Raw genomic sequence first — 27,467 nt, 5'->3', positions numbered from 1 at the left:
GAATAAGAAGAAGAAGAAGAAGAAGAAAGAGAAGAGAGAAGAGAGAGAGAGTGGAGAAGAGAGAAGAGAGAGAGAGAGAGAGAGAGAGAGAGAGAGAGAGAGAGAGAGAGAAGAGAGAAAAAGAAGAAGAAGAAGAAGAAAGAGAAGAGAGAAGAGAGAGAGAGAAATAGAGAGAAGAGAGAGAAAGAGAGAGAAAAAGAGAAAAAGAGAGAAAGAGAGAGAGAAAAAGAGAAAAGAGAGAGAAAGAGATAGAGCGAGAGGAAAAAAAGAGAAAGAGAGAAGAGAGAGAAGAGAAAGAGAGAGAGGGAGTGATAAATATATCAACAGATAGAGAGAGAGAGAGAAAAAAAAAGAGAAAAGAGAGAGAAAGAGATAGAGAGAGAGGAAAAAAAAGAAAGAGAGAAGAGAGAGAAGAGAAAGAGAGAGAGGGAGTGATAAATATATCGACAGATAGAGAGAGAGAGAGAGAGAAAGATAGAAGAGAGAGAAAGAGAGAGGGAGTAATAAATACATCGACAGATAGAAAGAGAGAGAATGAGAGAGGGAGTGATAAATATATCGACAGATAGATAGAGAGAGAAAGAGGGAGGGAGCGATAAATATATCGACAGATAGATAGAGAGAGAAAGAGAGAGGGAGTGATCAATATAACGACAGATAGATAGATAGATAGATAGAGAGAGAGGTAGAGAGAGGGAGAGATCATGGCAGCATCAGGGAATCTCCTCCGCCTGCCCCTTTCGCCAAACTCTCTCCAAAGCCGCCGGCAGCTCTGCCCACATACGAGCTCTGTTCTTCCGGCGAACTTCTTCTCTCACAAGCTCCACCGTTCCTCTCTCCGTCGCCGTCCCGTTCCCGTTCCCGTTCTGAGGGTCTTCAGTTCCGCCGCCGTTGAAGGCGGCGGCGTTTCTCTCGGCACGATGAAGCTGCCGCCGAAGACCGACCTCGCCCGCTTCGAAATCCTTCTCTTCCAGGTAGGCTTCGAGAACGGATGACGGTTTGGCCGGACGGAACGGGTCTCCCGTTCTGTCCCGGGTCGTGTAATTTGGTCTCTACGGGCAGAACGGATGAAGGATTTCGTTCCGTTTTGGTTTTATAGATAGTGGAAGGGCCTTTGGATGACGTATCGTTGACGCGGTTGACGATATGAACCTTTAAATCTAGCGATAATGTCCATGAACCTTTCAATATTACCTATGTCGATGACGTTGACGTGACGGTTGACGTATACCTGACTTGTGCTTTTTTTTTCTTGTCAGTGGGCGAACAGTCTCTGCCAGGGGGCATCTCTACCGCTTTCTACTCCTCTTAAGGTTTGTCCTTCATCATTCGTCATTAGTCATTTGTCATTCTTCATTGGTCATTTGTCATTTGTCATTCGTCATTTGTCATTCGTCATTTGTCATTCGTCATTTGTCATTCGTCATTTGTCATTCGTCATTTGTCATTCGTCATCTGTCATCCGTCATCCGTCATTCATCATCAGTCATCTGTCATTCATCATCAGTCATCCGTCATTCATCATCAGCCATCCGCCATCTGCCATCTGCCATCTGCCATCTGCCATCTGCCATCTGCCATCTGCCATCTGCCATCTGCCATCTGCCATCTGCCATCTGCCATCTGCCATCTGCCATCTGCCATCTGCCATCTGCCATCTGCAATCCGCCATCCGTCATCCATCATTCGCCAATTCTACATTCGTCATTCGTTTGTCCGTCATCCGTCATCATAATACTCTGGTTTCTTTTGTGAGCAGGTGGACAGGGTGAAGGGCGGAGCAAGGCTGGGTTTTGTGAGCATGGGTGGCGACGGTGATGTGGACGTGCCGGTTTACATAGACTGCGTCGTTGTCGTCGAGGCGGACGGGCCGATGTTCCGGGCAGTGCGTAATGGGCCGCAAAACGACCGTGTTCCCCCAGACGAGCCCAGGATAATGAGGAGCCTCCTCCAAGCTCTCGTGACGTCTGTCCAGATCGCCACCGCCTCCTAAAGATCAACCTCTCATATGAATTATCCATCGAGACCATAATTTAATTAATTCACATCATAATACTCTGGTTGTTCTTGCTCGATACCATCAAGAATTCCTGACCATTGCCCGTGAGCAGGTTCATCTTCAAAGGAATTTTCCCTTTCAATATGTTTCTATTGGAGCCTCTCTTGCCGGCAGGGCATTAATGAGTTCTAATATGCAGCATCAAGCAGTTCCACTTGAAGTGAAGTAATTATCATTATCATCAGTATCAGATAGGATCCTTCATAGGATCCTCAACCTATCTAGGGGTAGTTTATCATGTTAGCCCACAGGGGCATTTCAGTCACTTAGCTATCATTGTATTTCCTTTAAATAGGGATGCTCTCCCTTTAGGAGGGCAGCGAAGAAGTAGATTGAAGTAAGGTCTTCTTGTCTCCCCTCTTCTCGTCTAGTTCTGGTCTCCCTCTCTCCCTCTACGATCCCCTGCGCTCGTGATCCTCTCTACTTCATCGCGTCTTCACGCGGCTCGTTCTCGGCCGATCCCTAACCCCTCTGCTCGGCCTCCTCTGGGATCCTTCCCGTTTCCCCTCTCTACCCGGAGAACTTCTACCTCGCCTTGTCCTCTACCCTCCTTCCCATACGAGCCTATATCCTGTCCATATCAGTATCCTTCATTCACCTCTCAGTGTTTAATTACATCCCAGACAAGATTTTTCAATGGAATATTGATTCTACTTAATTTTTTTAGAAAGTTGATTGAAAGAGGGCAGTCACCTGACAAAACAGTAACCACCCAAATATTGATTTTAATAATAATAATTATAAACAGCATTATCCTCAATGTAGGGGACTCAATGAACCCATCCTCAATGTTGCATTCATGTAAAAGGTATAGGTACATGGGGTGTGAGAGGCTGCAAGTACATTGTAAATAAATGTGCTCATAAACGGAGTAAAGTCACAGTGAGAAGTGTGAAAGGAAAGAAAAGGGGGACAGGGGAATGGCCATAAAATATTTTCACAAGGGACAATTCTTAAATCATTTGCCGCCCCGGTTCCGAATGTCAACGCCTTATGATTTGGTGCTCGCCGTCCAACACAACCCAGCGCCGGGGAGAAGCGGTAAATGCCCAGTCCCCGGCGATGACCGACAGATGACGAGACAGAGATGCCGAGGAAGTGGTCATTGTCACTGAGTCAGATAGTCCAGGATGCACTCCTCAATAAAGTAAATTTTAAAAATACCAATCTTGCACTAATTTTTGATAATTTTGGTGAAGCCAAACGGTATTGTTTGTTCATTTTTTACGCCTGCAATTTCAAGTAGTGAATCGATAACAAAGCTTTTCAGAGCCCAAGGGATCCCCCCTTCAAGGCATCATAGTCAGTTCAGTGAAAAAACACAGTTGGTCATAGGACTGGTCACAATGCAAAAAGAAATTAATATCTTTTGAATATAGGACTGAAATTTTCTTCATATGTTATTGACCCAGGAGTGGATTAATCCAACGGACATTGATAAAACACAATGCCCGCTCAACCTTGTTGCAGAACATTGCTAAAGAACCACCCCAATTCCAAACCCAGAATTCAAGAGGCAAAACATCGCAAAATTTTCCTGAATTTTATGCAACGAGATTCTCTCCTTCCTCTCTTCCCATTCCTCCAAACAAAAAATAAAAAATGGGTCAATATGAACGATCATCATGTAAAAATTCACTTACATTTTTGTGGTGGGTATCAGACGGAGAAACAGCAAACAGAGCGCTGACTCAGATGGTCCTTCCCATCTGCAATTAGAAAGAAAAAAAACACAAATTTTCAGTAAAATTGAATCAACAGAATCAACAGAGCCAGCATCAAACTGTTAAATCTCATTGACAAACCTCTTCCCAACTTAGCTGATACAATTGAACAGCGCAACAAATAACTAATCTGTTTTCTCGCCCATCCCTGAAAACACCCAAAGACGATTCAATCCATGAATAAAAAAACGAAAAAACAAACAAAATTAAAAGGCACAAACCTAAGAATCATCCTCAGCAAAAACAAAACCCATCCCCAGTTCATAACCCGGTCCAAGATTCTTAGCGAGCAAGCTACGAACATGAGAATCGGGCTCGATCCCCTGCAGAATCATCTGATCAAACATCCGCAGCGCCTCTTTCTTATTCCCGGCGACGAAATTCTCGTTCATGAGCAGCGTAAACGAGTATTTATTCGGCTTTAGCCCTCTCTTCTGCATCCCATAATAAATCTGATACGCTTCCTTGATCCTCCTCAACTTGCACAACCCATTAATCAGCGCATTGCAAGTGATGATATTCGGCGAAATCCCCGCCTCAAGCATCTGCGAGAAGAACATGGAGGCCGTCGCCAGACGCCCGACGCTGGCAAACGCGTGAATCAGCACCGTATAAGTCACCACGGACGGCGCGATCTTCGCCACGTTGATCATGTCGTAGAACGCTCCCGTCGCCTCCGCGAGCTGCGATTTCTGCGCATGCGCGTGGATTATACAAGTGTAAGTCAGCCCGTCGGGGAAAAGCCCGTCGCGGCGCATTCTGATCAGCAATCTGTCCACTTCTTCTAAATTTCCAGTCTTGCAGAGCCCGTCGATGAGAACGTTGTAGGTGATAACGCTGGGGAAAGCTCCTCTCGGGCGCATTTCTTCGAACAGGTTGACGGCGGTGGCCTTCGCGCCGAGCTTCAATTCAGCGGAAATCCGACAAGTGTAAGCCAGGCAATCCGGCTTCAGACCGTTGCTCACCATCTCGTCGAAGTAGTGCTTCGCCATGGGCAGATTCCCCGATCGACTGTACCCATTGATGAAAACCGTGTAGATGAAGAGATTCGGAAGAATCCCCAATCCCACCATCTCCTCTTTCAGCAATCGGGCGTCTTCCAAGAGCCCTGATCTGCACAAACAATCGATGATCGGAGTGAATGTTCTTGCGGTCGGCGGAAGATCCAAACATTTCATTTCCTCGAACAGCTTCCGGGCCTCGGCGATGTCCCCCGATCTCGAATACCCATGAATCAAAGAGTTGTAGGAGATGATATCCGGGGCGAGATTCTTCTCCCCCATCTCGAGAAACTTCTCTCTCGCCATGGAAATCTCGCCGTGCTTGCAGAGCCAGTAGATGAACATGTTGTAGGTGGAGGCCGACGGCAGCGCGCCGCGCGCCACCATCTCCTTCTCGAATCGTAGAGCTTCGTTCATGTCGCCCTTCGAGCAGTAAGCGTAGATCAAAGGATTGTAGGTGTAAGAAGAGACCTTGAGGCCAGAATTGATCATCTCCGCGACTAAGTCCTTGGCTCTGTCCAGCACCCCCTCTCTCGACAACCCGTTCACCAGAACGTTGTAGGAGACGTCGTTGGGAAGGCAGCCCTTCTTCTGCATCTCCTCCAGCAGTCTGAGCGCTTCCTGAAACTCCCCTTCCTTGCAGAAGGAATCGAGCATGGTGTTGAAGGTGACGATGGTCGGGGCGATGTTGAACGCCACCATGGCTTGGTAGATCTCTCTAGCTTTCGACCCGCGATCGCGGTTTCTCAGGATTTTGAGGATTTTGTTGCAGTTTCTGACGTCGGGTGGGTACCCGTTTCTCGCCATCTTGAAGAAGGTTTCTACACAGCGGTCTGCGGTCGAACACCTGGTGTACACGCAGAGCAGGAGATTGAGGAGCTTCAAGGAGGCGGCCTCGTCCATGAATCCGCGGACAAGGAAATCGACCACGCCGTGGATTTGAATTCGGGCTGATCGTTCCAGGACGGAGTAAGCGGCTCGGGTGAGGCCCTTGTCGACGAGGATGTCGAGGAGGAGGCAGAAGGCTTGATCGGAGCGCTTGAATTCTCGCTGTCGTTCGGCCCATCGGAAGAATTTGAGCGCGATTCGGGGGTTCTCTCGCAGGGAATCGAGCGCGTGGAGGAAGATCTTGGGATCGGCGATCACGGGCTTGAGTTCTTCCGGGGCTGGAAATCCGAGGGTGAAGGATTTGGGGTCGGAGTGGAATGTCGAAAGGATCGAGCTTTCAAGGTTTGCGCAGTGGATGAGGCGGGAGGAAGCGGAGAAAGGGAAGAAATCAAGCCCCCCGGATCTGCAAATTCGGCGAGAAATGGTCGAAATCGAGAAGAAGATCATTCGATGTCGGTCGAAATCGCGGCACCCAGATGCCTATTTCGATTGAAGAATCGGTTTTGATTGATGGGTCTGGCGCCTCTCGATTGAAGAACTGGTTTTGATTGAAGAACATCGCCAGTCGTCTTCTTCATCTTCTTCGCGATTACCCCCAAAATCAGACGGCCCATTAAGTTATCGGCATTCGGCCCATTAAATAGTCAGGGGTATTTTTGTCACTTTATATTTTGTAAACCCTAATCTTGGGCTGATACCCGAGAGAGTATAAATATAGCCGTGGGGATACGAACCCTAAGTCTTGGAAGAGGAAGGGGCCGAAGAGAAGGCGGCGCCTGCAAAGATGCAGATCTTCGTGAAGACCCTGACGGGGAAGACGATCACCCTTGAGGTGGAAAGCAGCGACACGATCGACAATGTCAAGGCGAAAATTCAGGACAAGGAAGGTTCGTTCTTGGATCGATTTCCGGTGCTGAAATTTTGTTTCTTGTATTTTTTTTTATTTAATCTGGTTATTGTTTGGTTTTAGGAATTCCTCCCGACCAGCAGCGTCTGATTTTCGCCGGGAAACAGCTCGAGGATGGCCGTACCCTCGCCGATTACAACATCCAGAAAGGTATCTGAGGATTGTTATGGATTTATTCAACAAATTTGTTTGGTAATTTATAATCGGGTTTTTACGGTTGCAGAGTCTACCTTGCATCTCGTTCTGAGGTTGAGGGGAGGTATCATTGAGCCTTCGCTCATGGCGCTTGCGAGGAAGTACAACCAAGACAAGATGATCTGTCGCAAGTAAGCGCTTCACATTTCTTCACCCATTATACTTGCGAATTTATATCTGAATAAATCTTGAACATGGTTTTAGAAACATGTTAAATGCGTGTTTTTTGTATTCTTCGCCATTTAATTGTTAAGCATGGTCCTTAAGATCGCCTTCCTTCGAACAATTTTCGAAATTACCCATGGAAGCGTGTCGAGTCATAACCATGCGAGATTAAATATAAAGGTATCATAGAGAAGTTTCTTCTCTTCGATCCAATTCCTTCTTCCTTATTGTGAGCAATTATCGCTGACCCTAAAGAGGATTCTGTAGTGTCACATGGTATGATTTCATACTTTGTTGTCCCTAAAGCTTCTCTCTTCGTGGGTGTTTCTAGGTGTTGCTCCGAAGTGAGAGGGGATAAATCGATCTTTTTTCACTTTTACCGCCATTTACTTTGACTTAATCGTCTTTTAATCAAAGTTTAACATCTGACGTGGCTGGAGTGACGGACCAACTAGATGGATGAAGTTCGTAGCTGGTGAATTTAAAACATTGAGGCATTACACAAATCTGACCTTCCACGTTTTTTCACCGGTTCACATTCTTTTACTTCAGTTCTTCGGATGCATTTTTGCGACGACTAAAACTTCCTTGTGGCTTGAATGAGGAATCAATTAGATGGATGAAGTTTGTAGCTGGTGAATTGAATTTTTGAGGCATTATAATTATCTGACATGCCACGTTAATACTACGGTTCGCTATTTTTCCTGGCTTTTCTCTCTGCTTCAGTAGCGGCTATTTTTTGCTGTGTGGCCCAAATGACGAACTAATTAGATGGATGAAGTTTTAATATCTTATGATTAAAACTTTGAGGCATTAAAATTATCTGATCGCCACGTATTGTCACCCGTTCATTTCCCATTTTTATTCCGTTTTTCCGATATATTTTTTAAATACTGATTTTTAACCGTGGCTTAGATGACGAACCAATTAGATGGATGACAAACCTCATGATTTGAAATTTGAGGCATAAAAATTGTCTGATCGGCCACTTCGTTCTGCCCTTAAAACTTTCTTTGTCCACAGCAATCTTCTTGAACTAACTTTTTGTTTTAAATGTTTCTGAAGAAATTTTATATGTTTCTGGAACTAAATATTTATTTCAAATGTGATTCTAGGTGTTACGCCAGGCTTCACCCGAGGGCTGTGAATTGCAGGAAGAAGAAGTGCGGTCATTGCAACCAGGTAAATCAGCTTTTAAAATTACCTCTACTCGTAATCTTTATTAAATATTTCTCTCAATTCTGCAGCTGAGGCCGAAAAAGAAGATCAAGTAGATTATCAAGCTGCTTCTGCTGCCCTTGTTATTCAAGTCAAGCAGAATTTTAAAGCGAGTATTTCATCTCTTCTGTTTAACTCCGAATCATCTTATGCCATCTTTCTTTTTTGAAGAACATCATATGTCGACCCTTTTTCTTATTCTGGAATTCTCTTCTTGATGATAACTTCTGGGTAATTAGAACCCTAATTTCAAATTAGGAACATTACACTGTTTGGTTTAGTAGATGGTAGCGGACTTCATCTCCCAAGCATGAAGCTGGGTAATCTCGACGGCTGTTTCGCCGTTGTTGAAGGTGTAAAGGTGGGCACTATCGCCTAGTGCAATCTCAGGATATACTCTTGAAGTAATGCAAGTTTTGCCCCCAGCACCGAAGCTTTCCACCACTGATCCATCAATCTGCAGTAATGATTTACAATCAAGAGTGTAGTAATTAATTACCCGTGTCAGTTGGAGTGTAGTAATAGTTAATTTCTTACCAATGTTCGTAATGAAATCTTTTTATTCTTTTTAATGTCAATGTTTACCCATCCACCGAAGGATGGTTTCCATACTCCGTCTGCCGCAGTAGATCTGTGTGCATTAAACAAATGGTAAAAGAAGAGATTTAAGGGTGATTAGTGCATGAAATCAAAAGAGAAGGGATGACAGATTCGTAATCAAATGGTAGAATGATGGATGGATGAATAGATTGCTTAAATTTATAGATTGATGTGTGCATAACTGAAATGGGGACGTAAGTAGTTCACATGTCGACTATGAAAATGGGTAGATGAATGGTAGTTTTGAGTGATTGATGGATGGAAGAGAGGGCGGTCTATGGACTAGTTGATGTGTACGTAGACAGTGTAAGTAGGTCTATCGTTCTTGAGAGAGAGATTGGAGAGATAGAGAGAAGAAGACGCCACAGAAACTTAGAGAGAGAGAGACTAGAAAGCCGGACTGAGAGGCAGAGAGAGAGACTCAGAAAGAGATGGAGACTAGAAAAACAGTCAGAGATAGAGAGATCGAGAGAGATGTAGAGAGAGATAGAGAGAGAGAGAGAGACTAGAGAGACAGACAGAGAGAGAGACTCGGAAAGAGAGGGAGACTAGAGAGACAGACAGAGAGAGAGACTCGGAAAGAGAGGGAGACCAGAGAAACAGTCAGAGAGAGACTCAGAGAGAGAGAGAGAGGTAGAGAGAGATGTAAAGAGAGACAGAGAGAGAGAGAAAGGTGGAGAGAGATGTAAAGAGAGACAGAGAGAGATGTAAAGAGAGACACAGAGAGAGAGAGATGTAAAGAGAGACAGAGAGAGAGAGAGATGTAAAGAGAGACAGACAGAGAGATGTAAGAGAGACACAGAAAGAGATTTAAAGAGATGTAAAGAGAGACACAGAGAGAGATATGTAAAGAGAGACACAGAAAGAGATGTAAAAAGAGACACAGAAAGAGATGTAAAAAGAGACAGAGAGAGAGAGAGATGTAAAGAGAGACACAGAAAGAGATGTAAAAAGAGACACAGAGAGAGAGATGTAAAGAGAGACACAGAAAGAGATGTAAAGAGAGACAGAGAGAGAGAGAGATGTAAAGAGAGACACAGGGAGAGAGAGATGTAAAGAGAGACACAGAGAGAGATGTAAAGAGAGACACAGGGAGAGAGAGATGTAAAGAGAGACACAGGGAGAGAGAGATGTAAAGAGAGACACAGGGAGAGAGAGATGTAAAGAGAGACACAGAGAGAGATGTAAAGAGAGACACAGAGAGAGAGAGATGAGAGAGAGAGAGATGTTAAGAGAGAGAGATGAGAGAGCGATGTAAAGAGGGACACAGAGAGAGAGATGAGAGAGAGACTGGAGAGCCAGACAAAGAGAGAGACAGAGAGAGATGTAAAGTGAGACACAGAGAGAGAGACTAGAGAGCCAAACAAAGAGAGAGACAGAGAGAGAGAGAGATGTAAAGGGAGACGCAGAAACAGAGAGACTAGAGAGCCAGACAAAGAGAGAGACAGAGAGAAACTCAGAAAGAGAGGGAGACTAGAGAAACAGTCGAAGAGAGAGGTAGAGAGAGACACAGAGAGAGAGAGAGAGGTAGAGAGAGACGTAAAGAGAGACACAAAGAGAGAGAGAGAGAGAGGTACAGAGAGACGTAAAGAGAGACAGAGAGAGAGAGGAAGAGAGAGACGTAAAGAGAGACAGAGGGAGAGAGGTAGAGAGAGACGTAAGTAGAGACAGAAAGAGAGAGAGAGAGACCTGCGAATGTCATGACACATGAGGACGTGGTGCTTGTCGTGAGCAGCGCGAAAGACCCTGAAGAAGACGGCCGTGCGTTCCGTCCGGTCTCCAGAAGCCAAAACCCACATACCGAACGGGCCAACCCCGCCACCCACGTCGGCCCCCTTGCGCCCGCACAACTCCTCCGCGTCCGTCCATCTCCCATCCAACGGCTCCGCCTTCTCTAACCCCTTCACCTCGAACGTGACCTCGACGTCTGTCTGCAAAACGACTCTACACTTTGAACATCCAAGGTAAAGCCTCAAAGCCTCTTTGAGAGATGGCTTGATGGACGGATAGAGAGAGATATACACAAGGATAGATAGATCGATGATAGATCGATAGATTATGAGAAGAAACGAGGTGTAATAATTCGACGTAAAAATGGATTATAGAGAGGAAAGAGGAAGATCTACGAGCACAATTGGATGGAAAGTTGGAAAGACAAGAGAGAAAGAGAGAGAGAGAGAGAGAGAGAGAGAGAGTGAAAATAGGTGAATGAAACAGACAAGGGGGAGAGAGAGTGAAACTGCGTGAGAACGCGCGAGAGAGAAATAGGGAGAGAAAGAAAGAATGAGCACCAAACTGAGAGTGAAAGACGGATAGAAAAGAGAGAGAGAGAGAGAGAGAGAGAGACAGAGGCAGAGAATGAGAGAAAACGAGAGAGAGAAATAGTGAGAGGGAAACAAAGCGAATGAGAGAGAGACAGAAAGTGAAACTGCGAGTGAGAGACAGAGAGACAGACCGAGGAAGTAAAAATGAGAGTGACAGAGAGAGAGAGAGAGAGAGAGAGAGAGAGAGAGAGAACAAGGGAGAGAAACAGAGAGACAGAGAGAGAGCGAGATTGAAGAAGTGAAACTGACAGAGAGGTACGCGAGAGAGAGACAGATAAAGAGGAGGCGTGAAACTTAGAGTGATAGACAGAAAGAGATAGAGGGAGAGAAAAAAAACAATGGAGAGAAACAGAGAGAGAGAGAGAGAGTAGAGAGGAACTGTGAAACTAAGAGTGATAGACAGAGAGAGAGAAAACACGGGAGTGAAACAGAGAGAGAGAGAGAGTAGTAGAGAGGAACTGAAACTTAGAGTGAGAGACAGAGAGACAGAGAGAAAGTGAGAGAAAGTAGGTTAGAGAAACAAAGAGAGAGAGAGAGGAAGTGAAACTGAGAGTGAGAGCCAGAGAGAGAGAAAGTGAGAGAAAACAAGTTAGAGAAACAGTGAGAGAGAGAAAGTGAGAGAAAACAAGTTAGAGAAACACAGAGAGAGAGAGAGAAAGTGAGAGAAAACAAGTTAGAGAAACAGTGAGAGAGAGAAAGTGAGAGAAAACAAGTTAGAGAAACACAGAGAGAGAGAAAGTGAGAGAAAACAAGTTAGAGAAACACAGAGAGAGAGAAAGTGAGAGAAAACAAGTTAGAGAAACACAGAGAGAGAGAGAGAGAAAGTAAGAGAAAACTAGTTAGAGAAACAGAGAGAGAGAGAGAGAGAAAGTGAGAGAAAACAAGTTATAGAAACAGAGAGAGAGAGAGAGAGAGAGAGAAAGAGAGAGAAAACAAGGGAAAGAAACAGAGAGAGAGAGAGAGAGAGAAAGTGAGAGAAAACAAGGGAAAGAAACAGAGAGAGAGAGAGAAAGTGAGAGAAAACAAGTTAGAGAAACAGAGAGAGAGAGAAAGTGAGAGAAAACAAGTTAGAGAAACAGAGAGAGAGAGAAAGTGAGAGAAAACAAGGGAAAGAAACAGAGAGAGAGAGAGAGATCAAGTTAGAGAAACAGAGAGAGAGAGAGAGAGAAAGGGAGAGAAAACAAGGGAAAGAAACAGAGAGAGAGAAAGTGAGAGAAAACAAGTTAGAGAAACAGAGAGAGATAGAGAAAAAGTGAAACTGACAGTGAGAGACAGAGAGAGAGAGAAAGTGAGAGAAAACCAGGGAAAGAAACAGAGCGAGAGATAGAGAGAAAGTGAATCTGAGACTGAGAGACAGAGAGACAGAGAGAGAGAGAGAGAGAGAAAGTGAGAGAAAACAAGTTAGAGAAACAGAGAGAGAGAGAGAAAGTGAAATGGAGAGTGAGAGACAGAGGGAGAGAGAGAAAGTGAGAGAAAACAAGGAAAGAAACAGAGAGAGAGATAGAGAGAAAGTGAATCTGAGAGTGAGAGACATAGAGAGAGAGAAAGTGAGAGAAAACAAGTTAGAGAAACAGAGAGAGATAGAGAAAAAGGGAAACTGAGAGTGAGAGACAGAGGGAGAGAGAGAAAGTGAGAGAAAACAAGGGAAAGAAACAGAGAGATAGATAGAGAGAAAGCTAACCTGAGAGTGAGAGACAGACAGAGAGAGAGAGAGAGAGAGAGAGAGAGAGAGAGAGAAAGTGAGAGAGAACAAGTTAGAGAAACAGAGAGAGATAGAGATAAAATGAAACTGAGAATGAGAGGCAGAGGGAGAGAGAGAAAGTGAGAGAAAAAGGGAAAGAAACAGAGAGAGATAGAGAGAAAGTGAATCTGAGAGTGAGAGACAGAGAGAGAGAGAGAAAGTGAGAGAAAACAAGTTAGAGAACACAGAGAGAGAGTGAGAGAAAACAAGTTAGAGAACACAGAGAGAGAGGGAGGGAGAGAGAGTGAGAGAGAAAACAAGTTAGAGAATACAGAGAGAGAGGGAGGGAGAGAGAGGGAGAGAGAAAACAAGTTAGAGAAGACAGAGAGAGAGGGAGAGAGAGAGAGTGAGAGAGAAAACAAGTTAGAGAACAAAGAGAGAGAGTGAGAGAAAACAAGTTAGAGAACACAGAGAGAGAGGGAGGGAGAGAGAGTGAGAGAGAAAACAAGTTAGAGAACACAGAGAGAGAGGGAGGGAGAGAGAGCGAGACAGAAAACAAGTTAGAGAACACAGAGAGAGAGGGAGGGAGAGAGAGTGAGAGAGAAAACAAGTTAGAGGACGCAGAGAGAGAGAAAACAAGTCAGACAACACACAGAGAGAGGGAGAGAGAGAGAGAGAGAGAGAAAACAAGTTAGAGAACACAGAGAGAGGGGGAGGGAGAGAGAGAGAGAGAGAAAACAAGTTAGAGAACACAGAGAGAGAGGGAGGGAGAGAGAGTGAGAGGGAAAACAAGTTAGAGAACACAGAGAGAGAGGGAGGGAGAGAGAGCGAGACAGAAAACAAGTTAGAGAACACAGAGAGAGAGGGAGGGGAGAGAGAGTGAGAGAGAAAACAAGTTAGAGAACACAGAGAGAGGGAGGGGAGAGAGAGTGAGAGAGAAAACAAGTTAGAGAACACAGAGAGAGGGAGGGAGAGGGAGTGAGAGAGAAAACAAGTTAGAGAGAAAGAGAGAGAGAGAGAGAGAGAGAGAGAGAGAGAGAGAGAGAGAGAGAGAGGGAGAGAGAGGGAGAGAGAGAGAGTGGACAAACCTGAGAAGCTCGGACGCCATGGACCTCAAAGAACTTTCCATCGGCGAGCTCCACTCCCCGGGCTTCCACGCGCTTCCCTCTCAGCCTCTCCACCTCCTCCACGGGCCACTGCACCACCTGCTCCCCTCCCTCGTCAAGCCACACCCTCCTCGGAATCGCCTGCAACCCATCACACCCCCCCGTCAAAACCCCCACCCAAAAACCCTAACCCTAACCCTAAAACCCATCCCTCACCTGCACCCCCGCCCACCCCTTGCCCACGTCGCTCCCCCGGCTATCCGACTCGTTCGACCACCCCCACAGCACCCTCCTCCTCTTCTCCCCGTCGTAGAACGTCTTCGACGCGTAGAAATTCCCGTAATCGTACCTCAGCCCCGTCCGACCGTCCTCCGACGTTCCGTCCGGCACGTACCTCCCCTTCTCCTGCAAATACCTCCCCACCGTGTAATACTCGAACCGCGTCTCGTCCAGGCTGACCTTCAGCACGTACTTCCGCTCCGATAATTCGTACGATGACGAGAAGTCGAGCCCGTTCGTTGTCGTTACGCTGACGGGGAAGAAGTCCGGGCACTCCCACATGCCCGTCCGGGGAGAAGAGTGAAGCGGGTGCTTGGCTTTGACCCATTGGACGAGATCGGCGCTACGGTAGAGCACCGCCAGGCCGCGACGGCGACGTCTCGACCCGACCAGGACGTTCCAGAAGCCGTCCTCTGAGAGCCAGGCCGTCGTCGGGTCTCTGAAGGCGGTGGCGTTCACTCCGTCGCGAGGGACGATGACGGGGTTGTAACGGGGCTTCTCCCAGTAACGGAGGAACGGGTCGGAGAGGTTCTTGGGGAAGGCGATGTTCTGGACTTGTCTGTTCCGTTGGTCGACGCCGGTGTAGAGAATTGCCGGTTTGCCGGAGGGAAGAAGGGTGGCGGAGCCGGACCAGCAGCCGTTGATATCGAACGGCTCGGATGGGGTTATGGCCGGGTCCAGGATCTTCCAATTGATCAGGTCCGTCGATACGGCGTGCGCCCAGACGATGTTCCCCCACACCGCGCCTCGCGGGTTGTACTGGTAGAAGAGGTGGTACACTCCCTTGTAGAGCATGGGCCCTGAAACGGGGAGAAAATCTCTCGGTTATGCCTTCTCTTGGTTTGAGAAAACCTTGGTCGGGGGAGAGCTTAGCTTACCGTTGGGATCTGGTCGCCAGGCCGCCACAGCAAAGCAGCAGCTAAAAAAGTTAGTAAACACTCGAGAGAAGCGTGCTTAAGAAGATGAAGAATCTCAAGAAGAAGGAGAAGGAGAATCTGAGGAGTAAGAAGAAGGAGAAGGAGAATCTGAGGAGTAAGAAGAAGGAGAAGAAGAAGAAAAAGAAAAAAGGAATAAGAACAATAATAATAATAATAATAAGAAGAAGAAGAAGAAGAAAGAGAATAATAATATAATAATAATAAGAAGAAGAAGAGGAAGAAGAAGAAGACGTAGGAGAAGAAGAAGGAGAATCTAAAGAAGAAAAAGGAGAAGAAGGAGAATCTGAGGAAGAAGGAGAAGGAGAATCTGAAGAAGAAGAAGATGATGGAGGAGGAGGATCTGACGAAGAAGATGATGATGAAGGATAAGGAGAATCTGAAGAAGAAGATGATGATGAAGGAATAGGAGAATCTGAACAAGGAGGGAAGAAGAAGATGATGGAGAACCTGAAGAAGAAGATGATGGAGAACCTGAAGAAGAAGATGATGGAGAACCTGAAGAAGAAGATGAAGGATAAGAAGGAGAATCTGAAGAAGAAGAAGACGATGGTGAAGGAGAAGGAGAATCTGAAGGAGGGGAGAAGAAGATGAAGGAGAATCTGAAGAAGAAGATGAAGATGAAGGAGAAGAAGAAGACTCCCCAAGTGGGAGAGTATAAAAAGAAGAAGATGAAGATGAAGAAGATGAAGGAGAATCTGAAGAAGAAGAAGGAGAAGAAGAAGAAGGAAGAGAGATGGGAAGGTGATGGGTTTCTCACCATTGATCCAGTTGGCGGGGGGCTGGAAGTGGAAGCCGGTGCGGTGGCGGTCGCTCACCTTCGCCGCCTCGTAGCCCTGTGCCTCTGGGTACACCACATGAGACCCCTCCACCCCCCGCTCTCCGAACCCGCCACCGTCACCAACCACCACCACCGCCACCACCACCGCCACCACCGCGAGCAAATCTCTTCCCATAGCCCTCACAAAACCACCCTCCCTTCCTATCTCTCCTTCTCCTTCTCCTTCTCCCCCCTGGCTTTAATAGAAACGAGAACAACGACCCTCAATTGCATGTCCAAAGTGGCCACGTAGACATCCCACGAAGAAGACATGAAAATAGGAATAATACGTTGGATTCCCACAAACCTCCACCCCCCCAAGCCAATGAGGAATACCGAATCCTTCAATTTCCCAGGGGATTTTCCGTTCTTAGAAATACGTTGGATTCCCTCCTCCCCCGCCGCCTCCTCCCGGAGAGCCACCAGCCGGCGGAGCTCTGTCGTCGTCTCTCTTCCTCTCTCCCTCTCGGTGTCTCTCTTTACGTCTCTCTCTTCCTCTCTCTCGCTCGGTGTCTCTCTTTACCGTCTTTCTCTTCCTCTCTCTCTCTCGGTGTCTCTCTTTACGTCTCTCTCTTCCTCTCTCTCTCTCGGTGTCTCTCTTTACGTCTCTCTCTTCCTCTCTCTCTCTCGGTGTCTCTCTTTACGTCTCTCTCTTCCTCTCTCTTCGACTGTTTCTCTAGTCTCTCTATTTGTCTGGCTCTCTAGTCTGTCTCTTTCTGTCTCTCTTTACATCTCTCTCTCTCTCTCTCTCTCTCTCTCTCTCTCTCTCTCTCTCTCTCTCTCTCTCTCTCTCTCTCTGTGTCTCTCTTCACAACTCTCTCTGTGTGTCGCTCTTTATATCGCTCTCTCATCTCTCTTTCTCTGTCTCTCTTCACAACTCTCTCTCTGTGTCGCTCTTTACATCGCTCTCTCATCTCTCTTTCTCTGTCTCTCTTCACAACTCTCTCTGTGTGTCGCTCTTTACATCGCTCTCTCATCTCTCTCTCTCTGTCTCTCTTTACACCTCTCTCTGTGTCCCTCTTCTCGTTGCCCTCTCTCTCTCTCTCTGTCTCTCTCTCTCTCTCTCTCTCTCTCTCTCTCTCTCTCTCTCTTTCTCTCTCTCTCTCTCTCTCTCTTTATCTCTCTCTCTCTCTCTCTCTTTACCCCTCTCTCTGTCTCCCTCTTCTCGTCGCCCTCTCTCTCTCTCTCTCTCTCTCTCTCTCTCTCTCTCTCTCTCTCTCTCTCTCTTTATATCCCTCTCTCTGTCTCCTTTTACACCTCTCTCTCTCCCCCCCTTCTCCCTGCTCTCTCTCTCTCCCTCTCTCTCTCTCTCTTTCTCTCTCTCTCTCTCTTTATATCTCTCTCTCTGTCTCTCTTTACATCTCTCTCTGCCTCTCTCTCTCTGACTGTTTCTCTAGTCTCCCTCTCTTTCTGAGTCTCTCTCTGTCTCTCTCTCTCTCTATCTCTTTACATCTCTCTCTACCTCTCTCTCTGTGACTTTTTTCTGGTCTCCAACTCTCCATCTCTTTCTGAGTCTCTCTCTCTGCCTCTCAATCCGGCTTTCTGAGTCTCTCTCTCTCTCCCTCTAAGTTTCGCTAGTGTCTTCCTCTGTCTATCTTGAAGACGAGGAAAATATCACGCCAGCGTCAACCTAGACTAATAGAGTTTAATAACTAGTTAGTAAAATGAAAATATTTATACTCGTTAATGAGAAATAGATTGATATGATTAAATATAGGATTAAATCTAGTTGTTAGGATTAAACATAGATAGGATTAAATTCAGTGGTTAGGATTAAATCTAGGTAGGAGAAACAAACCGTTAGACAAACTAACGGTTATGCTCTAACTAAAATAGGCAGTTACAGATCTGGATCTATAACTGCCTATAACTACTCTTATAGATATTTTTATAAATACCAACCCATTTGTAACATTTTGAATAACAAGAATCAACGAACTTCATCTTGTTCTTGTCTCTTCTTCTCATCTATCTCTATTCTCATTCTCCTTCTTCTACATCTTCTTCTACCTTCTCTGGGCGATTTCACATGGTATCAGAGCCAGCAATCTGACGGAGTTGTCGAAGAGAAATCTTCACCACAGAACAGGAGATCTCCGGCGACCATCTCCGTCTGCCACGGCCTCTTCGCATAGCACGAGCCACTACTGAAAGAAAAAAAAAATTATTACGGCATTCTCCTGTCAATCGGTCACGCTCTGCTGACTCACGGAGCAGGGAGGACCAACTCCAACCGCGATTTCTCCTCCCCCCTTCCCCATCTAGCCTTCTCCTTTGCCGTCGCAGGAGCTGCTGGAGGAGTTTTGTAGCGTTGGCTGAAATCCTTGAAAATCTTGGTTACGTGTCGGAGAAGGGCTGCGGAAGGGCTGTGGAAGAGCTTGGGAGTTCAACTTCAACCGCGCAGACAGTCAGCTCAACCACTGCGGCCGGAACTCTCCGCCTCTTCTTCCACGACTGCTCCCTTGACTGTAGATCTGCTGTGACGCATGCGCCCGGAGCTTGAGAGTTCAACTTCACTACTGCAGCCAGATCTTGAGAGGGCTGCGAATAAAGTCTGCTGGAGATCTGCAAAGGCTGCTTGAGTAGTCAATCTTCACCATGAGCAGTTCAGAGTCTGGAGCTTTGACAGCCACAGGACAAGTTACGGCCTTTGTTCCAAGTGGTGCAACAGTTTCTATCAAGCTGAATAAGGACAATTACCAAGCGTGGAAAACTCTATCTTGCCAATCTTAAATGGGTATGATCTAGTTCAATATATTGAAGGCATATCTCCACCCATTTCTGTTGCAGATTCGGAAGGAAGGATGATAGAAAATCCAATGTCCAAAGTATGGTGGAAGCTTGATCAACAAGTTCTGGGATTTCTACACTCCACACTGTCAGAAACCATCATCCCAAGCATTAGTAAAACGAGATCTTCCAAAGAAGCTTGGGAGAAACTTGAGCATGTTTTCTCAAACCGCAGTCAAGCAAAAATTATGGAACTACACCGAAAATTCCATACCATGAAGAAAGGTACCATGACAACTGATGAATATATAGCACACTTCAGATCAATAGTTGACTCACTGGAAATGGCAAACCAAATAATCAGTGAGCCAACCATGATTTTTACTTTTCTAAGAGGATTGGGCACTGAATACTCTCAATTTGTTGTTAGCATGAATGCTAACATCAATAACATGAAACTTGATGATATCTTCAAGAATTTGAAGGCACATGATTCATATCTAGCATATCAGCAAGAAAATACAAATGATTCTTTCGATCTATCTGCCAACTATTCTCAAATGCGAAATGTACAAGCTTATCACCAGCACAGAAGATATGGGAACTACAACAGGAACTACAATCAGAATCGTGGAAGAGGAAGAGGCAGAAACAATAGATTTCAGCCACAATGTCAAATCTGTTTCCAATTTGGACACAGAGCAAGGGAATGCAGTGAATTTCACAACAAAAGTGAATTGACAAGGAAAAAGACACATCAACAAGCACAAAAACCAAGATCTTTCCTTACAAGTGCAGAAAACTTACCTTCAGGTGAAGCCTAGTACCCCGATAGTGGAGCTACACATCATGTTACTTCTGATGAAAACATGCTTCATCAATATGGTAGTTATTTTGGAAATGATCAACTTCACATCGGTAATGGCTCAGGTTTGCATATCCTATCCATTGGCTCTTCTAAAATTGTTACACATGATAAAAGTTTATATTTAAAAGATGTGTTGCATGTTCCTGAAATAACTAAAAATTTACTGTCAATTCGGAAACTAACCATGGATAATGACGTATATGTTGAGTTTCATTCTTCATATTGTCTTGTGAAGGACAAGAAAACAAATAGAGTTCTTAGTCGAGGAACCATTAAGGACGGGCTGTACTGCCTCGACTCTTCAAGTTCAAACATGTCTCAAGCTTTTCTGGGAGAAAGAGCTTCCACAAATACCTGGCATGCGCAACTTGGACGTCCACATTTTCGCATTTTACAATTTATAATGAAAAAATTTTGGTCTTCCAAACTTTTACCTTCGAAAACATTTTATATGTGATTCTTGCTGTGTTAGTAAATCGCACAAACTTCCTCTTACTCCAACTTATCATCTCTCAACAATGCCATTGGAAATCATACATTCTGACTTATGGGGACCATCTCCTATGCAGTCTCACTCCGGTTATCTTTACTATGTTGTGTGTATTGATGATTTCAGTAAATACACCTGGTTATATCCACTTAAAAGAAAATCTGATGTTTTTTCAACATTTCTGGAATTTCAAAAACGAGTTGAAAATCAATTTTCTCTTAAAATTAAGTATTTTCAATCTGATGGAGGTGGCGAATTTCAAGCTCTTCATTCTTTTTTTAAACAAACTGGTATTATTCATAGAATTTCCTGTCCACATACACCATAACAAAATGGTACTACTGAACGAAAACATAGACATCTTGTTGAAACAGCTTTGGCATTACTTCATCAAGCTAGTATCCTACGAAAGTTTTGGGATAAAGCTGTTTCTACAGCCACTTTTCTCATCAACAGAATGGCTATACCTGTTTTAAAAAATAAATCTCCTTTTGAAGTTCTTTTTCATGTTTCTCCTAACTATTCTTGGCTAAGAACCTTTAGATGTCTTTGTTTTCCATATTTAAGATCATATTCAAAACATAAATTAGATGACAGATCAGAGAAATGTGTCTTCATGGGATATAGTACTCATCATGCTGGATACCAATGTCTATCTCTCCATACAGGTAAGTTCTTTATATCTCATCATGTTATTTTTTATGAAGAAATTTTTCCTTTTTCAAACCCAAATTTTAAATCATCTATGCGTGGTCTTCTTGGAACTCGACCATCTGATAATTTCTATCATTTTCCTATCCAATTTTCAACTCCATCTTTAACGTCGATACCCAAATCAACTACAGATCCTCCAACTACAAATGACCACCCATCTTCAAACTCTCATTCACCAATATTAAACTGTTCTCCATCTTCATTTTCCTTTCCTAAAAACAATGAGTCCCCTTTAGGATCATTGACCTCTAGTACTAATCCTGATTCGAGTCAATCATTGATTGATCTATCTACTACTTTAGATAGCACACCTGAACCTGGTGTTAAACTTAAAGTCAAAGCATTATCTGATGTCTATCTCTCTGACGACAAATATTGTTCTGCAGCATCTGCCATTTTTCATCCGTCCACTTCCTTACCATCGAAAAATATTACCATTAAACATCCACTTCCTATATGCTTTAATACATCAATAAATTTTCCCTTAGAGCCTACCTTGTGTTCAATAGCATCTAAAAAAATGAACTGGATGCATGCTATGGAATCTGAATATAAAGCACTTCTTGATAATAATACATGGTTATTAGTTCCACCAAATCCAATTGTTCATGTGATTGGTTCTAAATGGGTCTATAAACTCAAATATAACTCTAAAGGAGAAACCTTCAGTCCAGTTGTTAAACACACTACTATTCGCTTACTATTATCTATTGCTATTAGCAATCAATGGAAAATTCATCAATTAGATGTGTCTAATGTCTTTTTACATGGGGATCTTTCAGAAACTATATTCATGGAAAAACCTCCAACTTCTAAAAATCCTACCTATCCGGAACATATATGTCAACTCAAGAAGTCAATTTATGGTTTGAAACAAGCACCTAGAGCTTGGTTTACAAAATTAACCACCTTTCTTATTACTCTTGGGTTTTCAGGCTCCAAAACTGATACTTCCCTATTCTATAAACTTGATTCTCTTACACCTATTTTTATTCTTATTTATGTAGATGATATTTTGATAATCTGTCCAGCACTTGATCCTATCAATAAACTTCTCACTGAACTTCAAACTCGTTTTGCCATTAAGGATCTTGGCCCCGTGATAACTTGCAAATTAACATGATTAATTAATGAATTTTATATTATATTTATGTGTTTTAATGACTATATTTCCATGTTATCATATTAAAATAAAGATAGATCATTTAACCTTTCATTTTATTATTAATTCTGATTTTTTATCATTTTTTATGGAATTTAACTTCATTTCAGTGAAGAAATATTTTTTACAGGGTTTTAAATACTTGGCTAAAGGTTGGTAAGTGTTTCCATGATTTTTATGGAATTTTCCATATTTTTATACAATTTTTTGACCATTATATAGCCAAGAAATGATTTTTACATATTTAAATAACACATATATTATTTATTTGGCATTTATAATATATTTAAATATTTACTAAGGAGTATCCACGTCATTCGCCCGGGCGAATAAATGGATATATTTATTTAAATAAGAATAAAGAGAGAGAGAGAATGAGTGGTTATTATTATATAATAAATAGAGAGAAGAGAGAGAGAAGAATAGTCAACATAAGCGGCTATGATTTAAAATATATAAAAGAGAGAGAGAGAGAAGAATAGTCAACATAAGCGGCTATGATTTAAAATATATAAAAGAGAGAAGAGAGAGAGAAGAATAGTCAACATAAGTGGCTATGATTTAAAATATTTAAAGAGAGAAGAGAGAGAAGAATGGCTTATGATTTAAAATAAAAGAGAGAAGAATGGTCAAAGATTACGGCTAAGAGAATAAAAATATATATATATTTTTTTTTAAAAAGACCTTTTGTCCTTTTCTTTTGTTTTTATTATTTCAGGGGGACGTGGAGAATTCCTAGCCGTTCAAATGACGAAATCACTTGCCAGTGATTGCGGGCGGACGACGCGCACAACAACGTGTCAGGCGTGATCCGAGAAAGCGGAAAACGAGAAATAATCATGCTAGCCAATCAAAACGCGCCATTTCCAAGCTTATTGGAGGAGAGATAAATAAATCCAACGGCTCAGATTTTTCTCACTAAAACCTTGATATCTTGAGATCTACATGTCCGATTGGGCTGAAATTTTGAGGGTAGGTTCGTCTTTTCCCCTCTACAATCCAGACGGTTGGATCTTTAAATGGAGGTCTGGAAAAGGCGAAAATCACTTTTGGAGGCTCTCCCAAGCAATTGGCCAGGAAGGACACAGGAGGCATTCTGGAAGTCGTCAGATCTGGATCTCTTTATCAAATTTGTAAGTTTCTGAATTGTATTTGATCATCTTCTAGAACGATTCGAAAACGCCTTGGCATGGGCGAAATGTACATGCCCTAGATTCATGTTTTGAATGCATCAGCACTTCTTTTTGATTTGGATTCGAGATCTGACTTTTGATAATTAATTCTTAATCATTTTAGGACATTTCTGCTTCATTACATTTTTAATTTAGGGTCAAAATTGGGGCTTTCCCCAATTTCTTCACTTTCTCTCTCTAGGTTAATTTGATTTGTTTCTCTCTCTATATTTCGGTTTTTATTGTTTAGGAATTTAATTTAATATATAAAAAACCCAAAAATAAAATTTTAACCGAAAATTCATCCATTTTGAACTCCAATTCAAAAATCACTTTCTTGATTATTAAATTCCCAATTTTAATTCTGAAAATTATTATAAATTTTATTAAATTGGGAAATTAATAATTTATATTTTTATGAGCTTAAAATAATAATAATATTCTTATCTGGAATTATCTGACCGAAATCAAAATTAAGTTTTACTTAATTTTGATTATTTTAAGAATATTATTTAATATTAATTGAATTAAATATTGCAAAATTCAAAATTACTTGACTTGATTCATAAAAATTGTTTGAAAATTCTGAATTTTTGCCTCCTTGCTGATCGACCCCTTGCTTGCTCTATATTCTTATTTAGTAATTAAGGGAATTATAAATTTATTGCATAAGTCTAAAAAGCGCAACGACCACGTAATTTTACGTGATTTTTCGGCTTATCACCCCGCTCATTTCTTTCTTGGTATTGAACTAATTAAAGTCAATAACGGATTTATTCTTTCTCAATCTAAATATATTTACTCTATTCTAAAACGAGCCAATCTTGAGAATAGTAAACCATTGCCTACTTCATGTCCCTTAAGTCAATCGTCTATTTCATCTTCTTCTTCTGATGTATTAGATGATTCAACTTACCGAAGTTTAGTTGGCAGTCTTCAATATCTTACTTTAACTCGTCCTGACATAGCATTTGCTGTTAACAAAGCTTTTCAGAAAATGCATAAACCTACAACTGATGACTGGAGAACTTTAAAACACCTAATTCGCTACCTGAAAGGAAGTATTTCATATGGTCTTGTGATTCATTCAGATTCTGCATTGTCTTTAAATGCGTATAGTGATGCCGATTGGGCAAGAAATCAAATAGATAGAAGGTCTACTAGTGGTCATTTAGTACTTTTGGGTAAAAATTTAGTATCTTGGAGTTCAAAGAAACAATCTACTGTTGCTCGATCAAGTACTGAAGCAGAATATAAAGCATTGGCAAATGTAGCATGTGAGGTTATTTGGATAAATTCTCTTCTCACAGAACTACAGCTGATATCATCATCTATTCCTACGCTTTGGTGTGATAATATTGGAGCTACATATTTAGCCAAAAATCTAGTTTTTCACGCTCGTATGAAGCATATTGAAATAGACTTTCATTTTGTAAGAGAACAAGTTGCAGCTAATATTCTTGACATCAAATTCATTACAAGTCAAGGGCAGCTGGCAGATGCTTTGACCAAGCCTCTTTCTAAGCCAAGATTCTGGGAGCTACGATCCAAGCTCAACGTCTTCTCCGCCGCCGATGAACTTGCGAGGGGTGAAGACGAGGACAATATCATGCCAGCGTCAACCTCGACTATTAGAGTTTAATAACTAGTTAGTAAAATGAAAATATTTATACTCGTTAATGAGAGATAGATTGATAGGATTAAATCTAGTTGTTAGGATTAAACACAGATAGGATTAAATTCAGTGGTTAGGATTAAATCTAGGTAGGAGAAACAAACCGTTAGACAAACTAACGGTTATGCTCTAACTAAAATAGTCAGTTACAGATCTGGATCTATAACTGCCTATAACTACTCTTATAGATATTTTTATAAATACCAACCCATTTGTAATATTTTGAATAACAAGAATCAACGAACTTCATCTTGTTCTTGTCTCTTCTTCTCATCTATCTCAATCTCTCTCTCGATATCGATAGACATACTTACACTGTCTACGTACACATCAACTAGTCCATAGACCGGGATTCAAGAAGGGGATCAGAGAGAAAAGAGGCGGATAGAGCTTGAGATCACTCTGATTCATGCCAAGACCATTGATCCAAGAAAATAGAGGTGGATAGAGATCAAGATCGCTGAGATGGCCGTCATTGCACGGATTCGAAGGTTTGAGATTTCACGGATATACATTGCACGGATAGAGACTGAGATTTCGCCGATGCTCTCGCCACTGAAGCTGTCTTGCCATGGTCTGAGGAAGAAAGCTCGTGTGAGGACGATAGAACTTCCAAAAATTAACTGACGTGTAAAATTGTTTCTTAAAAATATTAAGATGTCTTGAAAATATCAGTCCCTGTCACTCTAAACATCATTAAGATGTCTTAAAAATAATTGTTTCTTAGTAATTGGCATGTAAAATTGATTCAATCCATACCTCAAGTCAGAGATTCATGTTTGCATTCATGATATTTCTTGCAAAATGTGAAGTGGGGATGTCAGATCTGAGATTTCCTATTGGTTCCTATTGCTGATACCGTTGTTAGTTGATTATCAGCTATCTTTTACCACCAGCTCTTTGGCAACAGTTGGATTTGAGTTCAATGGCTGATTTAGAGTTTAGTTTTCCAGGTGTTTTATACTGAAGCAAATTTGATAGCTTATTGCATATTTTTGTATCACAATATGATCTCCAAAGCCTACTCTTAATGATGATAATGTTATTACTCCCTTTTGCATGTAATACATTATAATAAATATTTTGCAATAATGTTTAGGATTTTGAATTAAGACATCGGAGGGGAAAATATGTTTCTTATTCCATCAGAAAATACCCCAATACAAAAGGACTTGTTGTGGAGCTTCATCTTCACAAATATCTTTATTCTTTGTTATATTTATTCTTCTCTGATACTTTTTTATATTTATTCTTATATTTCTGTAAAGAGCTTAATCTTTGTTCTTTATTCCTATATCAATTTATCTTTATTTATTTTGGGTTTTCGACATTTTTCCAAGTGGCGTGAATGCTTGTTTTTTGAAATGTTATTGAAAAGTGACTTAAATCAATCATATTATTTTCTTATTTAGGATTTTTAATTTCAGGCTAATCTAGTTCTTTTTCAAAAGATGATATGAAACACATGAGATCATGCTACAAAATTAATGATATAAACATATAAAACTCTCATTGAATTGGTCCGTTAGTGTATTATATTTTATCATTTTAACTATAAAAAATAAGTAAACACTATTAATACAGAATAACCTGGAGAAAAACTCACTAGTGCCATAGTTTACATGCAAAATTGAGTCTATATGAATGTATTTCTCATGTGTTCCTAGGAATTTGCCATTTTTTACCAAAGTTCAGTAAAACCTAACCGATAAAGTCCATCTGAGAGTATCGGGTTTATCAAAAGTTTGGTACCAAGGTTCAATTTCACAATAAAACCAAACTGAAAACCGGAATGAAAATTATAAGGGAAAAAATATTTTTAAAATATGAGAACAGTTGGATTTGAGCTATTGTCGGTCACTCATGAATTCAGACCTTATGCCAATTGTGCTACCGATCTTAACTCTAGAGTAATGTAAATATAATAATATAAAATCATAAATAGAAAAAGAAGATAAACAAGGAGATAACATATACTATCCTCGAATATGAATATTTAGAATACATGTTTAAAAACTAGTGATCACTGTATTATGATCTCATCATAATTCACTAAGTCATTGCACGTATTCATGGACTTCATTATAAACATCACACGGAATAATAATGAACGTAAATATTTTATTCAATGGACTTAAATAAACATGGTAGTGTGATTGGCTTGACGGCCACAAATATCCATCAATATTATGTTTCGAAACTGAATCATTCTAAACCGTTGGATTTTTCTTCTCTGTATAAATCCACATGTCGAATAACAAGTGTATTACGGAATCCTCAGATATGCAAATGACATATACCAAAAATACATAAATACTAAATTAAGATAGATAGGCAAATAATATATACAAAAAAATCAAAAGTAGGAAAATAACATAAATATCCAAATGAGATAAAGATACAAATAAGATATATAAAAAATACATAAATATGAAATTTACATAAATGCACAAATAACTTAAATATGAAAATAACATTAACATAAAAATACCCAAATAATATAAATTCATAAATGACAATAATATGTGATTATGCAAATGCATAACTACACAAAAATGTAAAAACCTAGATATGTAATTATGTAAACACCTATATATTTAAATATACAAATATTTAAATCTATGACTTTGTAAATATGAAAAAATGACCAGACGTATAGGTTTTATAGAACCAAAATCAAACTCTGACCATTTGAGACGGTACCGATGCATCGTTATACGTAAAGGTATATGTATTTGTCAAAAACCAATACTG

The 27,467-nt window shown here is 41.8% G+C and overlaps 4 protein-coding genes and 4 non-coding genes across 10 annotated transcripts; 6 read left to right on the top strand and 2 right to left on the bottom strand.

Moving 5' to 3' along the window:
• Nucleotides 1-615: 615 nt before the first annotated feature.
• On the top strand, nt 616-2,141 carry LOC144705799 (uncharacterized). Its single transcript, XM_078578624.1, has 3 exons — nt 616-974; nt 1,260-1,313; nt 1,760-2,141. Exons 1-3 carry the CDS (start codon nt 705-707, stop codon nt 1,991-1,993), a joined length of 558 nt encoding a protein of 185 aa, XP_078434750.1. The 5' UTR covers nt 616-704; the 3' UTR covers nt 1,994-2,141.
• A 692-nt stretch (nt 2,142-2,833) lies between these two features.
• On the bottom strand, nt 2,834-6,263 carry LOC144705819 (Pentatricopeptide repeat (PPR) superfamily protein). 3 transcript variants are annotated; one of them, XM_078578647.1, is made up of 4 exons: nt 4,005-6,263; nt 3,865-3,931; nt 3,703-3,768; nt 2,834-3,289 (listed from the first exon to the last, which is right to left on the bottom strand). In XM_078578647.1, the coding sequence occupies exon 1, from the start codon at nt 6,117-6,119 to the stop codon at nt 4,005-4,007; it is 2,115 nt and encodes a 704-aa protein (XP_078434773.1). In that variant the 5' UTR covers nt 6,120-6,263; the 3' UTR covers nt 2,834-3,289; nt 3,703-3,768; nt 3,865-3,931. The 3 variants fall into 3 exon arrangements, with proteins under 3 accessions (XP_078434773.1, XP_078434772.1, XP_078434771.1); XM_078578646.1 differs by having other exon boundaries at nt 2,834-3,170; XM_078578645.1 differs by having other exon boundaries at nt 2,891-3,768.
• A 136-nt stretch (nt 6,264-6,399) lies between these two features.
• LOC144705820 (60S ribosomal protein L40-1) lies at nt 6,400-8,381 on the top strand. Its single transcript, XM_078578648.1, has 5 exons — nt 6,400-6,559; nt 6,643-6,729; nt 6,803-6,905; nt 8,055-8,121; nt 8,187-8,381. The coding sequence occupies exons 1-5, from the start codon at nt 6,457-6,459 to the stop codon at nt 8,211-8,213; spliced, it is 387 nt and encodes a 128-aa protein (XP_078434774.1). The 5' UTR covers nt 6,400-6,456; the 3' UTR covers nt 8,214-8,381.
• Nucleotides 7,368-7,460, top strand: LOC144706215 (small nucleolar RNA Z266). Its single transcript, XR_013582191.1, has one exon. It is a non-coding gene; the product is annotated as a small nucleolar RNA Z266 (small nucleolar RNA).
• LOC144706264 (small nucleolar RNA Z266) lies at nt 7,528-7,619 on the top strand. Its single transcript, XR_013582226.1, has one exon. It is a non-coding gene; the product is annotated as a small nucleolar RNA Z266 (small nucleolar RNA).
• On the top strand, nt 7,684-7,775 carry LOC144706217 (small nucleolar RNA Z266). The gene has a single exon (XR_013582193.1). It is a non-coding gene; the product is annotated as a small nucleolar RNA Z266 (small nucleolar RNA).
• Nucleotides 7,844-7,930, top strand: LOC144706216 (small nucleolar RNA Z266). The gene has a single exon (XR_013582192.1). It is a non-coding gene; the product is annotated as a small nucleolar RNA Z266 (small nucleolar RNA).
• CWINV4 (cell wall invertase 4) lies at nt 8,194-16,216 on the bottom strand. The gene is made up of 6 exons (XM_078578649.1): nt 15,843-16,216; nt 14,085-14,947; nt 13,851-14,009; nt 10,447-10,688; nt 8,695-8,788; nt 8,194-8,614 (listed from the first exon to the last, which is right to left on the bottom strand). The coding sequence occupies exons 1-6, from the start codon at nt 16,036-16,038 to the stop codon at nt 8,435-8,437; spliced, it is 1,734 nt and encodes a 577-aa protein (XP_078434775.1). The 5' UTR covers nt 16,039-16,216; the 3' UTR covers nt 8,194-8,434.
• Nucleotides 16,217-27,467: the final 11,251 nt, after the last annotated feature.

The sequence above is a fragment of the Wolffia australiana genome, chromosome 7 (assembly GCF_029677425.1).
Source record: "Wolffia australiana isolate 7733 chromosome 7, ASM2967742v1".
In the NCBI taxonomy this organism is placed as follows: Eukaryota; Viridiplantae; Streptophyta; class Magnoliopsida; order Alismatales; family Araceae; genus Wolffia; species Wolffia australiana.
The sequence above is the reverse complement of the archived record's forward strand: the minus strand, read 5'-3'. Positions and strand labels throughout refer to the sequence as shown.

What these genes read in the sequence shown, in the direction of transcription:
- LOC144705799 (XM_078578624.1), top strand. Translation starts at nt 705, where the DNA reads ATGGCAGCATCAGGGAATCTCCTCCGCCTGCCCCTTTCGCCAAACTCT. An exon ending in TCGAAATCCTTCTCTTCCAG is followed by an intron (nt 975 to 1,259) that starts GTAGGCTTCGAG and finishes TTTTCTTGTCAG; the next exon opens with TGGGCGAACAGTCTCTGCCA. An exon ending in CGCTTTCTACTCCTCTTAAG is followed by an intron (nt 1,314 to 1,759) that starts GTTTGTCCTTCA and finishes TTTTGTGAGCAG; the next exon opens with GTGGACAGGGTGAAGGGCGG.
- LOC144705819 (XM_078578647.1), bottom strand. Translation starts at nt 6,119, where the DNA reads ATGATCTTCTTCTCGATTTCGACCATTTCTCGCCGAATTTGCAGATCC.
- LOC144705820 (XM_078578648.1), top strand. Translation starts at nt 6,457, where the DNA reads ATGCAGATCTTCGTGAAGACCCTGACGGGGAAGACGATCACCCTTGAG. An exon ending in GAAAATTCAGGACAAGGAAG is followed by an intron (nt 6,560 to 6,642) that starts GTTCGTTCTTGG and finishes GTTTGGTTTTAG; the next exon opens with GAATTCCTCCCGACCAGCAG. An exon ending in AGTGCGGTCATTGCAACCAG is followed by an intron (nt 8,122 to 8,186) that starts GTAAATCAGCTT and finishes TCAATTCTGCAG; the next exon opens with CTGAGGCCGAAAAAGAAGAT.
- CWINV4 (XM_078578649.1), bottom strand. Translation starts at nt 16,038, where the DNA reads ATGGGAAGAGATTTGCTCGCGGTGGTGGCGGTGGTGGTGGCGGTGGTG. An exon ending in CCCCGCCAACTGGATCAATG is followed by an intron (nt 14,948 to 15,842) that starts GTGAGAAACCCA and finishes TCCCCGTTTCAG; the next exon opens with GGCCCATGCTCTACAAGGGA. An exon ending in ATGGCGTCCGAGCTTCTCAG is followed by an intron (nt 10,689 to 13,850) that starts GTTTGTCCACTC and finishes GTCGTTTTGCAG; the next exon opens with ACAGACGTCGAGGTCACGTT.